At 51.5% G+C, this 12,631-nt stretch overlaps 1 protein-coding gene across 1 annotated transcript; it reads right to left on the bottom strand.

The window, feature by feature from the left end:
• Window positions 1-9,526: 9,526 nt before the first annotated feature.
• LOC123050850 (disease resistance protein RGA4-like) lies at window positions 9,527-12,267 on the bottom strand. The gene is made up of 3 exons (XM_044473580.1): window positions 12,027-12,267; window positions 9,856-11,948; window positions 9,527-9,755 (listed from the first exon to the last, which is right to left on the bottom strand). Exon 2 carries the CDS (start codon window positions 11,929-11,931, stop codon window positions 9,883-9,885), a length of 2,049 nt encoding a protein of 682 aa, XP_044329515.1. The 5' UTR covers window positions 11,932-11,948; window positions 12,027-12,267; the 3' UTR covers window positions 9,527-9,755; window positions 9,856-9,882.
• Between the last annotated feature and the right edge of the window lie 364 nt (window positions 12,268-12,631).

Genomic DNA, 12,631 nt, shown 5'->3' with positions numbered 1-12,631 from the left:
CCGCCTCCCCCGCGGGCGGCTCGGTTGGCGCCGCCGTCCCCCATCTCTAGCCTCCTCCCTCGCTCTTCCTCCACGCCGCCGCTGGCCGGAGCCGCCAGGGCAAAGCCCCTGCGGTGGCTGGCGGCGGGGGCTTCTTCCTCCTCCGCTCGGATGTGGGCGACGCGGGGTGGCCTGCCCGTTGGAGGCGTCAGGTGCACGTGGGGCCTGGCGGCGCTGCGGCGGTGGCTACGGTCGGCGACGTGCCGCGGCACGACGGCGTCCTGGCGGCTGCGGCCCGCAACGCGGCGGCTACGTGCCCGTGACCGTGTCCTGGATCAGATCTGGGCGTCGGTGGGTTGCGGACGGCTCGGGAGGTCTTGCGTCGGTCTTCTCCAACTCTGGTTGGTTCTCTGGGGGCGGATGGTGGCGGCGGAGCAGCGGCTTCGGGTGGTTGCGTGCCCGGCCGGGTCTCACGGCTGGAATCTGGCGGGCGGTGCGGGTTGGGGCAGTGGCCCGGCGTGGTTGCTGCTCCGGCCTTGGGCGGCCGCGGTGTTGTAGGGTCCATGCGGCGGCCGTCCGGCAGCGCGGCAGCTACACGGTGGTTCGGCGGCGCTGCCTGCGGCGACGGCCGGTTCTCCTCCGGTGTCGGCTCGTCTGCGGTCGGACCGTGTCGACCTTCGCTTCATCTCCTTGTCGTTTGGGCTCTACTTTTATCGAAGGGCTGGTGTCGGTGTCAAAATCGGCGGATCTCGGGTAGGGGGTCCCGAACTGTGCGTCTTAGGATCGAGGGTAACAGGAGGCAGGGACACGATATTTACCCAGATTCGGGCCCTCTTGATGAATATAAGGGTTACAAGAGTTGATCTACCACGAGATCGTAATGGACAAACCCTAGATGTCTAGCCTATATGATTATGATTGCCTCTACGGACTAAACCATCTGGTTTATATAGACACTGGAGGGAGCTAGGGTCATACAAAGTCGGTTTACAGAGAAAGAAAACTATACGACTAGCCGTCAAGCTTGCTATCCACGCCAAGGAGAGCCCCATCCGGACAAGAGGAAAGGCCTTCTATCTTGTACCTTCATGGCCCATTAGTCTGGCCCACGCCACATAGCTCGACCATCCGAGGACCCCTTAATCCAAGACTCCCTCAGTAGCCCCCGAACTTGCCTTCAATGACGATGTAGTATCCGGTTTTTTGTCTTCGGCTTTGCAAGACAGGTTCTTCATTATACTTGGATCGATGAGAGTTCGGCTGCCCATTAAATACCGTGTCTTCAGCGCCGTCGCCTCGGCTTCCACGGGTCAAATGAATGTGAACAGTTTTGGTGTTTTTACAAATAACCCCTCGACCAGGCGGGAAAGGTGCCTATATAGAGAGATTGGATCTGAGCAACCATTCCCCACCACGCGGAAATCCTTAGAATCAGCCCAAGGAAATTGCCCAAACATGGCCAGCGCTCCAAGCTCCTCCTCGTGACCCGACGGCCCTAAAAAAGGCGACTGGGAGAGTTGTTCGGTATCCCATGCTCATCTTAGAAAGCTTCAGATGCAGGGGTACCTTCCTCCCACGGATCTAGTCTCCGTTCGGGCTGGATTAACTTCCATCGACGACAAAGCTTTAGCGGAGAATTTCCCCAACCCTTCTAAAGAGGAGCGGGTGTGCTTTGTTTCCTTCCTCTTGAGAGGCGTAGGATTCCCTATTCATCCTTTCCTCAGAGGTCTTCTGGAGTATTATGGCCTTCAACTGCACAATCTGACGCCGGGCTCCATCCTGCATATCGCGGGTTTCGTTGCTCTTTGCGAGCTGTTCTTGGGCTGTGAGGCCCATTTCGAGTTGTGGCGTAAGTTTTTCTGCCTCGTCCCTCGCTCCTCAAACCAGTGTTTATCTGACTCCTTTAAGGATCGCACTAGTCTGGGTTTAGTGCCGCTCATTATTAGGCCATTAGCCCGTTCGACTTGACCGTGTGTTTGAGGGTGATAGACGGAGGCATAATCGAGCTTGCTGCCCAGATTAGCACACCAAGTTTTTACTTCGTCGGCTGTGAAGTTAGAGCCGTTATCGGCGATGATGCTATGTGGGACACCATAACGGTGTACGACACCGGATGTGAAATCTATCACTGGTCTGGCTTCGGCCATTTTAACTGGTTTGGCCTCTATCCCCTTAGTGAATTTATCTACCATGACCAGCAAGTATTTTTTCTTATGGCTTCCCCCTTTAAGGGGTCCGACCATGTCAAGCCCCCAGACCGCAAAAGGCCAAGTAATGGGGATTGTTTGTAGGGTGGTAGGCAGCATATGGCTTTGATTGGAGAAAAGCAGGCATCCTACACAACGTTGGTCGAGGTCTTGTGCGTCTGCTCGGGCCGTAGGCCAGATAAAACCGGTACGGAAGGCCTTACTTACAAGGGCCCGGGCTGCGACGTGATGGCCGCCAAAACCAGCATGGATTTCAGCCAAGAGCTGCCGCCCCTCTTCTTCGGAGATACATCTTTGAAGGACTCCGGTAGTACTTTTCTTATAGAGCTCTCTTTCATGAACCTTGTAGGCTTTCGAGCGTCGAACGATGCATCGAGCCTCATTCTGGTCCTCAGGGAGCTCTTGCCAAGGTAGGCCAGGAAGGGTTCGGTCCATGGGGCGATTACTGCCATAATTACATGGGCCGATGGTGTTATTTCGGTGGCCGAGCCCCCGATGAGATCGGAATTGTGTTTGGAGTCTGGGGGTATGATCGGCTCCGGACTGGTGTTGCTGCTCTCGTCCTGCCATACCACGGATGGCTTTAAGAGCCTCTCTACAAAGGTATTGGGTGGGACGGGGTCGCGCTTAGCGCCCATGCGAGCAAGGATGTCCGCTGCTTGATTACTTTCTCGGGCCACATGATGAAACTCGAGCCCTCAAACCAAGCTGAAATTTTAAGTACGGCGTTGCGGTAAGCCGACATCTTCGGATCTTTGGCATCAAATTCTCCGTTTATTTGGGATATTGCGAGGTTTGAGTCCCCGTGCACCTCGAGGCGTTGTATGCCCATGGAGACGGCCATTCGAAGACCATACAATAGGGCCTCATATTCGGCTGTGTTATTAGAGTCTGTATACAGTATTTGGAGCACATAACGGACTGTGTCTCCTATGGGGGATGTCAAGACGACACCAGCCCCAAGTCCGGCTAGCATTTTAGAGCCATCAAAGTGCATCACCCAGTTGGAATATGTGTCGTACTCTTTAGGGAGTTCGGCCTCTATCCATTCGGCGACGAAGTCAGCCAACACCTGAGATTTAATGGCTCGGCGTGGCTTATACATTATTTCAAATGGTAGGAGCTCAATAGCCCATTTGGCAATCCGGCCGGTGGCGTCCTGGTTGTTTATGATATCATTAAGTGGTACTTCGAAAGCCACTGTGATTGAACACTCTTGAAAGTAGTGCCGCAGTTTCCAGGATGCCATGAAGACCGCATACGCTATTTTTTGATAGTGTGGGTATCGAGATTTGCATGGTGTGAGGACGGTCGATACATAGTATACTGGTTTTTGAAGTGGGAATTTATGTCCCTCTTCCTCTCGTTCGACGACGAGCACCGCTCTCACCACCTGGTGCGTTGCAGATATGTATAGTAACATGGGTCCGCCGACATTTGGCGCGACCAGGATTGGGTTGCTTGCTAACAAAGCTTTTATTTCTTCCAGTACGGCCGTTGCAGTATCCGTCCACGCAAAGTGGTCGGTGCGTCGGAGCAGGCAATACAATGGCAGTGCCTTTTCTCCTAATCTGGAGATAAAGCGGCTCAAAGCTGCCACGCACCCGGCTAGTTTTTGGACCTGCTTGAGATCTGTTGGTGTAGCCAACTATGACAGGGCTCGGATTTTAGCTGGGTTTGCTTCGATTCCCCTACTGGAAAAAATGAACCCAAGCAATTTTCCGGCGGGAACGCCGAAAACGCACTTTTCCGGATTGAGTCGTATGTCGTATCTTCGGAGGTTGTCGAATGTAAGGTGCAAGTCGTCCACCAATGACTCGACATGCTTAGCTTTGATGACGACATCATCTACATATGCCTCAACTGTTTTGCCGATTTGCTTTTCCAGGCACGTTTGAATCATGCATTGGTATGTGGCGCCGGCGTTTTTGAGCCCGAAAGGCATGGTGTTAAAGCAGAATGGCCCATATGGGGTGATGAATGCTGTTGCGGCTTGGTCGGATTCCTTCATTTTGATTTGATGGTATCCGGAGTATGCATCGAGGAAACACAGTGAGTCGTGTCCTGCGGTTGCATCAATAATCTGGTCGGCTTTGTTAAGGTCTTTGAAGTCGACACACAAGCACCTAATTTATCCTTCTTCGGCACCATGACCAGGTTTGCTAGCCAGTCCGGATGTTTGATCTCTTTGATAAACCCGGCTTCGAGTAACTTGGCTAGCTCCTCACCCATAGCCTGTCATTTGGGTTCAGAAAATCGCCGCAACATTTGCTTGACTGGTTTGTATCCCTTCAGTATATTGAGACTATGTTCGTCCAGCGCGCGTAGGATTCCTGGCATATCTAAGGGGTGCCAGGCGAAGATGTCCCAATTCTTGCGCAATAACGCGCGTAATGCGGTGTCGACCGTCGGATCCAGTTGTGCCCCAATGGAAGCTGTCTTCTTGGGGTCCGTCTGGTGAACTTGAAATTTGACTATTTCGTCTACTGGCTTGAAAGAAGTGGATTTAGGCCTTTTATCAAGAATTACGTCGCCTCTATCCACTGTGGAACGCAGAGCGCTGAGCTCCTCGGCCGCCAGGGCTTCGGACAGTGCCTCGAGGGCCAGTGATGCGGTTTTGTTTTCGGCATGGAGTGCTATGTCCGGATCACTGGCGATAGTGATAACACAGTTGGGCCCGTGCATTTTGAGCTTCTTGTACCCGTAATGAGGTATGGCTTGAAAGCGTGTGAATGCGTCTCGCCCTAACAGGGCATGATATCCGCTGTTGAAAGGGGCCACCTGGAAGATTATCTCTTTGGACCTATAGTTCTCTGGCGTGCCGAATACCACGTCGAGTTTAATTTTCCCCGAGCATCTTGCTTCCCGATTAGGGATAATTCCTTGAAAGGTTGTATTACTTTGCTCAATGCGACTCCTGTCCATTTGCATTTTATTGAGTGTGTCTTCGTAGATGAGGTTCAATCCGCTGCCGCCATCCATGAGCACTTTAGTGAGGCGAAAGCCGTCTACAATTGGGTTTAGAACCAAAGCGGTTGGTGCTCGGACTAATCGGGCCCTTGGCTCGTCATTGGCGTTGAAGGTTATTGCCATATCGTTCCAAGGATTTATTGCGGTTACGTGATTGACTTCGGTGAGGTCGCGGAGCGCCCTTTTACGCCAGTTGTTTGAAGAAAAAGTCTCGAAGACCGTGAACACATTGAGGTCGTTGTCCTCGGGGGAATGCCTTGCCGGGGTAGTGTTGGTGAGAATAGCCTCCTCGCTTTTAGCCACCTGCCAGAGTATCCAACATGCCCGAAGGCTATGAGTTGGTTTAGAATTTGGCGTTGCGTGTATCTGACAGGGCTTGTCGAGCCATTCATCAAGGACAGTTATGTGTCCCGGTAAGGGCTTAATTTTTCTTTCCGTGAAGTGATGATTAGGTGCCCCGTAAGGGTGCATCCTTTTTGTCCGGCTGGTCGGTGGCTTAAAGGCCGGTGGTTCCCACCGAGCTGTCTGGGCTTTCCAAGCGCTTTCCATTGCGCAATACTTCTGTACTATGTGTGCCAAATCTGCAAAGTGCAGTATGTGGCGCCGATTGAGGGCATTGAGGATCGCTTCGTCCGTACAGTTGCGGCAAAAGACTGATACCGCATCATGGTCGCGGCAATCTTTGATCTTGTTTTTAACAAGTAGGAATCTAGCCCAAAAGTGATGGACTGTTTCCTGAGGTTGCTGTCGTATATACATTAAATCGCATATGTCCGGGGGACCGGAATTGCTTGGAGAGTATTGATTGTGGTGGGTGGGTGGGCTTAAATCTGAACCCTGACCCACTGTGAAATCCGGATTTTGAAAAATTTCTGAAGTCATTGGTCCAGGATCCGGAGTGTCCTGGGGGTTTTTAGACTCAGGACCTGATTCTATGTTCGAAGGACAGATGATCTCTTCTCGAAGATAAGTATCTGGCTCGTAGGGCTCGGAGATCCGAACATAGATTGTTTTCAGCATAGGAGGAGCGGTATCCTCAACTTGTTCTTCCACGGACAGTCACCAGGTGGGTGACAGGTGGAGACCTGATTTCCCTCTGATCGGGTTTAAGCCTAATCAGATCATAATCTGTTGTGACCCCCAGGGCGCGATGCGATCTAGCAGTTCGTTTAAAGACGAGACATCGGCCGGATCCATCTTATCGACACTTTCAGGGTTGATGCGGAGATGATTTTCGGCAATCCGAGGGGCCGCCTCGGGCTTAATGGTTGGGCAGGCGCCTATGGTGAAATTGCCGATCTGGAGGATCTGCCCAGGAGCTATGGCCCTTCTGGAGGTGATTTTGTCGTTGATGACGAGGCGAGCCATCGATCCTGCTATCGACAACACGGAGGAACTCTCAATGAAAGCACCAATGTCAGTGTCAAAACCGGTGGATCTCGGGTAGGGGTCCCGAACTGTGCGTCTTAGGATCGAGGGTAACAGGAGGCAGGGACACGATGTTTACCCAGGTTCAGGCCCTCTTAATGGAGGTAATACCCTACTTCCTGCTTGATTGACTTTGATGAATATAAGGGTTACAAGAGCTGATCTACCACGAGATCGTAATGGCCAAACCCTAGATGTCTAGCCTGTATGATTATGATTGCCTCTACGGACAAAACCCTCCGGTTTATATAGACACCGGAGGGAGCTAGGGTCATACAAAGTCGGTTTACAGAGAAAGGAAAATATACGACTAGCCGTCAAGCTTGCTATCCACGCCAAGGAGAGCCCCATCTGGACATGAGGAAAGGCCTTCTATCTTGTAGCTTCATGGCCCATTAGGCCGGCCCACGCCACATAGCTCGACCATCCGAGGATCCCTTAATCCATGACTCCCTCAGCTGGTCCTCTCCCAGTTGCGGTCCATCATTCGTCTCGCGCCCAGTGCGGCGGGACCGACCTCATCTCACGCACGGTGTCATCGGACCGAGCTCGTCTCGCGCACAGTGCAGCAGGACCGACCTCGTCTCACACATGGTGCAGCAGGACCGAGCTTGTCCCGCGCCCGGTGCGGCATGACGAGTCGATGGAGGCCTGATTTGGCCGACCTATTGGGTCTCGGCGCTGGGGATGTCCAGGGGTGGGAAAGTCGGGATCTTTCCACTCGTCTCTTTGGTTGGGGTAGCGGCGGATCTCGGGTGAGATGGTGTCTAGGTCTCGGATGCTGGGGCGGCGGCCCTGGGGGTGTTGGTTGCGCGCTGCTTTTAGGCCGAGCCCGTGGCTTGGTGCTGCCTGGTGGCCATGGTCGTGTGGGCGGCCTGGTAGCCGGGGTGTGGAGATCGGTGGCGGTGAGTGTTGTTCGGGGTGAAAACCTGTTCTATCTTCGAATGGACCGGCGGCGGCGAAACTCGTTCCCTTCTTGAAGGCGTCGTCACGGCTCTCACTGCCCTTCGTGCGGCTCCAGGGGAAACTCTGATCCTCGGATCGGGTGGTGGCGCGCTCTGGTGTCCTATCCTTTCTGAAGGCGCCGTCTTGGAGCCTACGGTTCGTCGTATGCGGCTTCGTCTCTTCAAGATAGTGCTAGGGATGGTGTTGCTGCGCTCAACGCCTATGTATCTTGCCATGGGTGTGTGCATGTGTTATGATGGCGTGCATTTGTATCAGGTGATGTTGATATGTGCTTTATATATAAAGCGGGGCGAAAGCCTTTTTCGATAAAAGAGATAGCTCCCATCAATATTTTGTTGTAATGTTCCTTTCTTGTGATGGCCGCATTGCAATTTTTGGATAAAAAATTCAACGGGCCCACCACATTAATTCTTGTTGGAGATAAACGCAGCATTAGTCACACAACACACCAGTGATGAATACTATTTTATTTACGGATCCTTCAAAATGTCGTACAAATGGTCGCTTAGTAGGACCGGGAGCCGAGGTGTGTTGCCGACTATGATGTTTCTTTGCTCATGGCTATATTTTAGAGGTGCTTTTTATTTTTTGGTAGTAGTAGGCGCCGGCCCGCCTAAATTTCGGCGGTTGCGCGCTAGACCTTGGATTGGCCCCCCGCTTCGCGACTATTCCTTGTTCTCCTCCGCACGTATTTTGCCGCATGCAATCCCCCCTCTCCCTCGCGCCCCTGCAACACCTGTTACCGCCCTCACCTCTTTGCCTCGTCCATGCGATGCATGTCATCCAGCCTCGCCACTGATACTCGTCATTGTCAACCGTAACAAAAGCCATTGACTGTATCAACTTTTTTGTCCGCCTTCTGTGTTGCATCCGTGGTGGCCGCCCCACGGCGCCGACCATAAACCCGTTCCTCGTCGGTGCCGCTGACCCACGGTTGCAACATTAATGAAGACGACAGCATCGTTCGTGGTAGCAGCTGCCGGGTGTGGTTCCAGCATCTGGCAAAGGTTTTCCCAGCATTCTGCGGTGCAATTGCGCTCGCCAGCTTGCAAGGATGCAGCTCGCCCGCGTGCCTGCACAAACAATGGCGGGGGAGGGCACCGGGAGGTTGTAGCTCGCCGCTTGCAGGATGCAACTCGTCACCTTGCAAGTTGCAGCTAAAACCGTAAACAATGGTGGGGCAGGGCACTGGGAGGAAGAGAAGATGGGTTGGGGCAAAACGAGATCTGCGGGGGGTGAGAGGGAGGAGAAGGACGGCCGGGTTCAGCCGCGCGCAGATTAGCGTGGGTGAAGAAGAAAAGAAAAAGGTCAATGAGCGTGAGTGGCTGGATAAGGTTGGCCATAGTGGGGGTATCATAGCCGGTATCATGCACTCAGGAATAGTAAACATGATGATGTGGCAGAGAATTAAAGAAGAGAGACAGGGTTAGAGTACCATAGATAGATACCGCAATACAATAAATAATATACTACTTTGTGTCATGCATGGCCATAAATAAGGTCATCTATAATACTAATTTATGATACTATGCACTATGAAGATAGTATCATACACTAGTATCATATGCATGATACTAGTATATGATACTCCTCACTATGAGTAGACTAAGGGAAGAGTAAGGCGTCGTGGGTGGGGGTGGCTCCTCGCACCCCACTTGTCGCAGCTTGAATAGCTGGGTGCGTAAGCGAGTGGACGCGACCGGCCATCGATGCAAAATGTTTTCCTTTTGCTGGCCGAATTAGCACTACCACGACCCTATGAAAGAAATACAACGGTCAGGACCTCCAAAGCTTGTTCAACACATAGAGCAAAACAGGAAAGATTCAACCTAAGTACAGATGACACAACATTAATAGCAAAAGTTGTTAATTTAAAGGAATAAAACAAAAGGTACAATAAGTGGAAGGACTGATCTCTCCGAAACATCAAAGCAAAAGATATAATGATCCGATGCACACCCCTAACATGGAAATTGTAAATCGAACACATATGAAATCTTATTGTAGTAAAAACTCCATACAACGAGAGAGCAAGCTCCTAAAACATTTGTTCATAAACAATGCCATGACGTTTTTTTTATTTGCTCTCATTGTACCCTTCATTGTGGGTGCATGAAACTTTTTCATTGTAGAAGGATTCAGGTCAAGTTGTTGCATAGATCCAGCAGGCAGCAAAGCTGGGGGTGCCTCCATTGTTCATTTGCACTGCACCAACATAGTGAAAGAGTATGCATGCTTTAATTAACTAGAATGAAAGATATATACTCCAGGTGAAGACGAAAGAGGGGAAGAGATGAGAACTAACCTTGTTTGATGAAATCTGCATTGTCGATCAGGGGCCTTTAATGAATGATAGGACGGGCTTATTGGGATGGCCACTTGTTCCTTCTTCCCATTTAGTTCTTATTCCACTCGCGAGCTGATGATGGAGCGTGATTTTCTCCAGCTTGTTCATGTGGTTGATTTGGATGTTGGCAGTTGCAGGACTAACATCCAGAGCTTGACAGAGGATTTGAAGTGACACAAGAAGTGGCAGCTCCTCATCTGGGATTGTTATGTCTAGCCTTCGCGAGGACACAATGGATATCCGCTCAATGCTCCTGAGGTGGTCAGCTTTAGGCGGCATGTCGAAGTGCACAAGGTTATCTTCAACAAGCCTGAGATATTTCAGCCCCTTCACCATGATCAACCCATTTTGAATAACCTCCCAGCTCAGACCAGTGGAACAGAGGCACAACTCCTCAATAACACTAAGTCCTGCAACAAACGGAGGGAATTGGCTTAGTTTGCCGTGTAGCTGGAGCGAGGCAAGTATGCCGGCCGTCACTGGGTCTATTTCATTCATGAATCCTCTCAAGCATGCTTCGAAGTCGACCGATAAGGACCGACCGCAATGAGGCTCATCGGTCCCACGACGAATGAACTTCCTAATGGCGCTTGAAAGAATATCCAGGTTTGCTTGACTTGCGTCGGATTTGCACCATATCTTCACTATCCTCAAACACTTCATCAGACTCATCAGAGCTTGAAATCCATATCTCGTACCGGTCACAAATCCTTCCAGCGTCTCCAGTGTACTCTTGTTTGTCAGGAAGTCCCTTAGACCCGAGTGAGACTTCAATGGGTTGCTCTCCATTATGTTAAGCTGGAACTTGCCAAGGAGATGCTTTAGTTTGGGCAGCAGGAGGACTTCTTTGTGCACCGTCACTGTTTCGCTAGCAGTTCCACTCAGGTCAAGTGTCTCTAACTGATTCAGTTCCATGATTGACCTTGGAAGCTCGTTAATGTTGCCCAAATTGATGCTCAGATATTTCATCAGAAACTGCGGGTGCTTGATTATGATATCCTTGAGACGTTGCTCACTCAAGGGAGCACATTTTTTCAGATCCAACACCCGCAGCACTTTATACCTGAAAAAATCAAGAGCAGCTTCATACCTGTCGGGATTCGCCTCATCAGCAGGGAATACCGCCAGGGTCCGTAGACGAGGTAAATCATCAGGCAAATTCAGCTCCGGAATGCCGTTTGCGGGAGGATGCACAGATAGCCTGCGGGCCTCGGCCAGCTCTGTTATGCGGGCCGCGCCGTCACACACCAGGACGAAATTCTGGGACTTGGACTTCTCAGAGATGCACGCGTGCATCTGGCTGGTAGATTGACATGTCTCCACCTCGCCATTGTTGCTTGTGTGGATGGATCTGATGATACTTTTGTCGATGAAGAAGCGCAGATTCTCAGCAGCGACATTGGCTCCATCCACTAGTCCTTCAGCCACCCATCTCCTCATTAGGGGCTTAGTACTGACATCTTGATTAGGAGGGAACAAGCACAAATATAGCAAGCAGTTGAAATTCTTATCAACCCAAAAACGGTGGTTCGAGTCATCAAGAAGATCCCGAAGCTCTTGGGGGACAGCAGCAGCCCATTGTGAAGCTCTTTCGACGCCCCAGTGTGAAGTCCCTAGCAAGCGTCTGTGGTCTTCAACAAGTCTATCAGTCCCAATGGGGACCATCTTTTTTTCTATCTCCAAATATGTGTGTATCCGTTCTCTCATCTCAAGTGATTTGGTCTTGAGTCGATCAATATCATAAGTCAAAGTATTGGTCTTGCCGGTGTGGAACAAATCTACGCAGTCTTCGATTTCACATGCCAAGCGACTCAGTTGTACAATGCATTGAGTCTGTAAGGGCGACAGCCCCAGCTCCTTGGGCATCGACTTTATGAGACTATTGATAAACCGGACTTCATCTTTGATGAATTGGGCTTTCTCCTTCACCGTCGCCTCACAATGTCGGTTGCCTATCAGGGTGGTGAGCTTGGACGCAGCGGTGGTAGCAGCAGCGGTAGCTATGGCACCGACTAACGCTGCGGCAATCTCCATCTCGCTTTCCCCTAGATCTGCATGCATGTCAAGGCGAGGTCAGTGTTGCTTCAATGGAAAGGAGAAGCAGAAGGAGGGGGTGAGGAGGCGCATACCGCTGATCGAGTAGTGGATGGCTCAGAACATCACTACTGCTGTGGAGGGAGCTTCAGCCGTGTTTCCTCTCGCCTTCAGCGCGGAGGCTGGGCATGGTCAAGGCGGAGTGTGCGCGCCAAAAGACTCCGGCGGCAGCGGATCTATACTGGCAGTGGTGATGTGGAGCTTCAGGTGTGATTATCCGCCATCCTCTCGGCTGCAGGGTAGAGGCAACACGCTCAAGACAGAGTGTGCGCGGCAGCCTCAGACGGGCAGTGGTGATCAGGTCCTCCGCTGGGACTCCAGGATCAAGAGAAGATCAGCGGGTACAGGCAGCGCTATGCCCATCCAATTCCACGGTTCCACTTCCACTTCCACTTCCACATCACCTCCCCATAGGTGTGAAGAGCAAATTTCCAGACCTGTAGGGCCATAGGCCGCCGGATCTAGTGTCATGGTTGTTTCCAGCCGTTGGATCACCTCTTGATCCTGCCCAGGTCTTCTATATTGCAAAACAGAAAAATACGTACAACCCCCAGGGTAATGCCAAAAATCTGAAGACGGAATTTTAAGCATGGTGAATTGAACATTTTTTATGACAAAGTTAGTTAGTGGCCAGGATGAC

This window comes from Triticum aestivum, chromosome 2D (assembly GCF_018294505.1).
Source record: "Triticum aestivum cultivar Chinese Spring chromosome 2D, IWGSC CS RefSeq v2.1, whole genome shotgun sequence".
Lineage (NCBI taxonomy): Eukaryota > Viridiplantae > Streptophyta > Magnoliopsida > Poales > Poaceae > Triticum > Triticum aestivum.
This window is presented reverse-complemented; position numbering and strand designations above follow the sequence as displayed.

What these genes read in the sequence shown, in the direction of transcription:
- LOC123050850 (XM_044473580.1), bottom strand. Translation starts at nt 11,931, where the DNA reads ATGGAGATTGCCGCAGCGTTAGTCGGTGCCATAGCTACCGCTGCTGCT.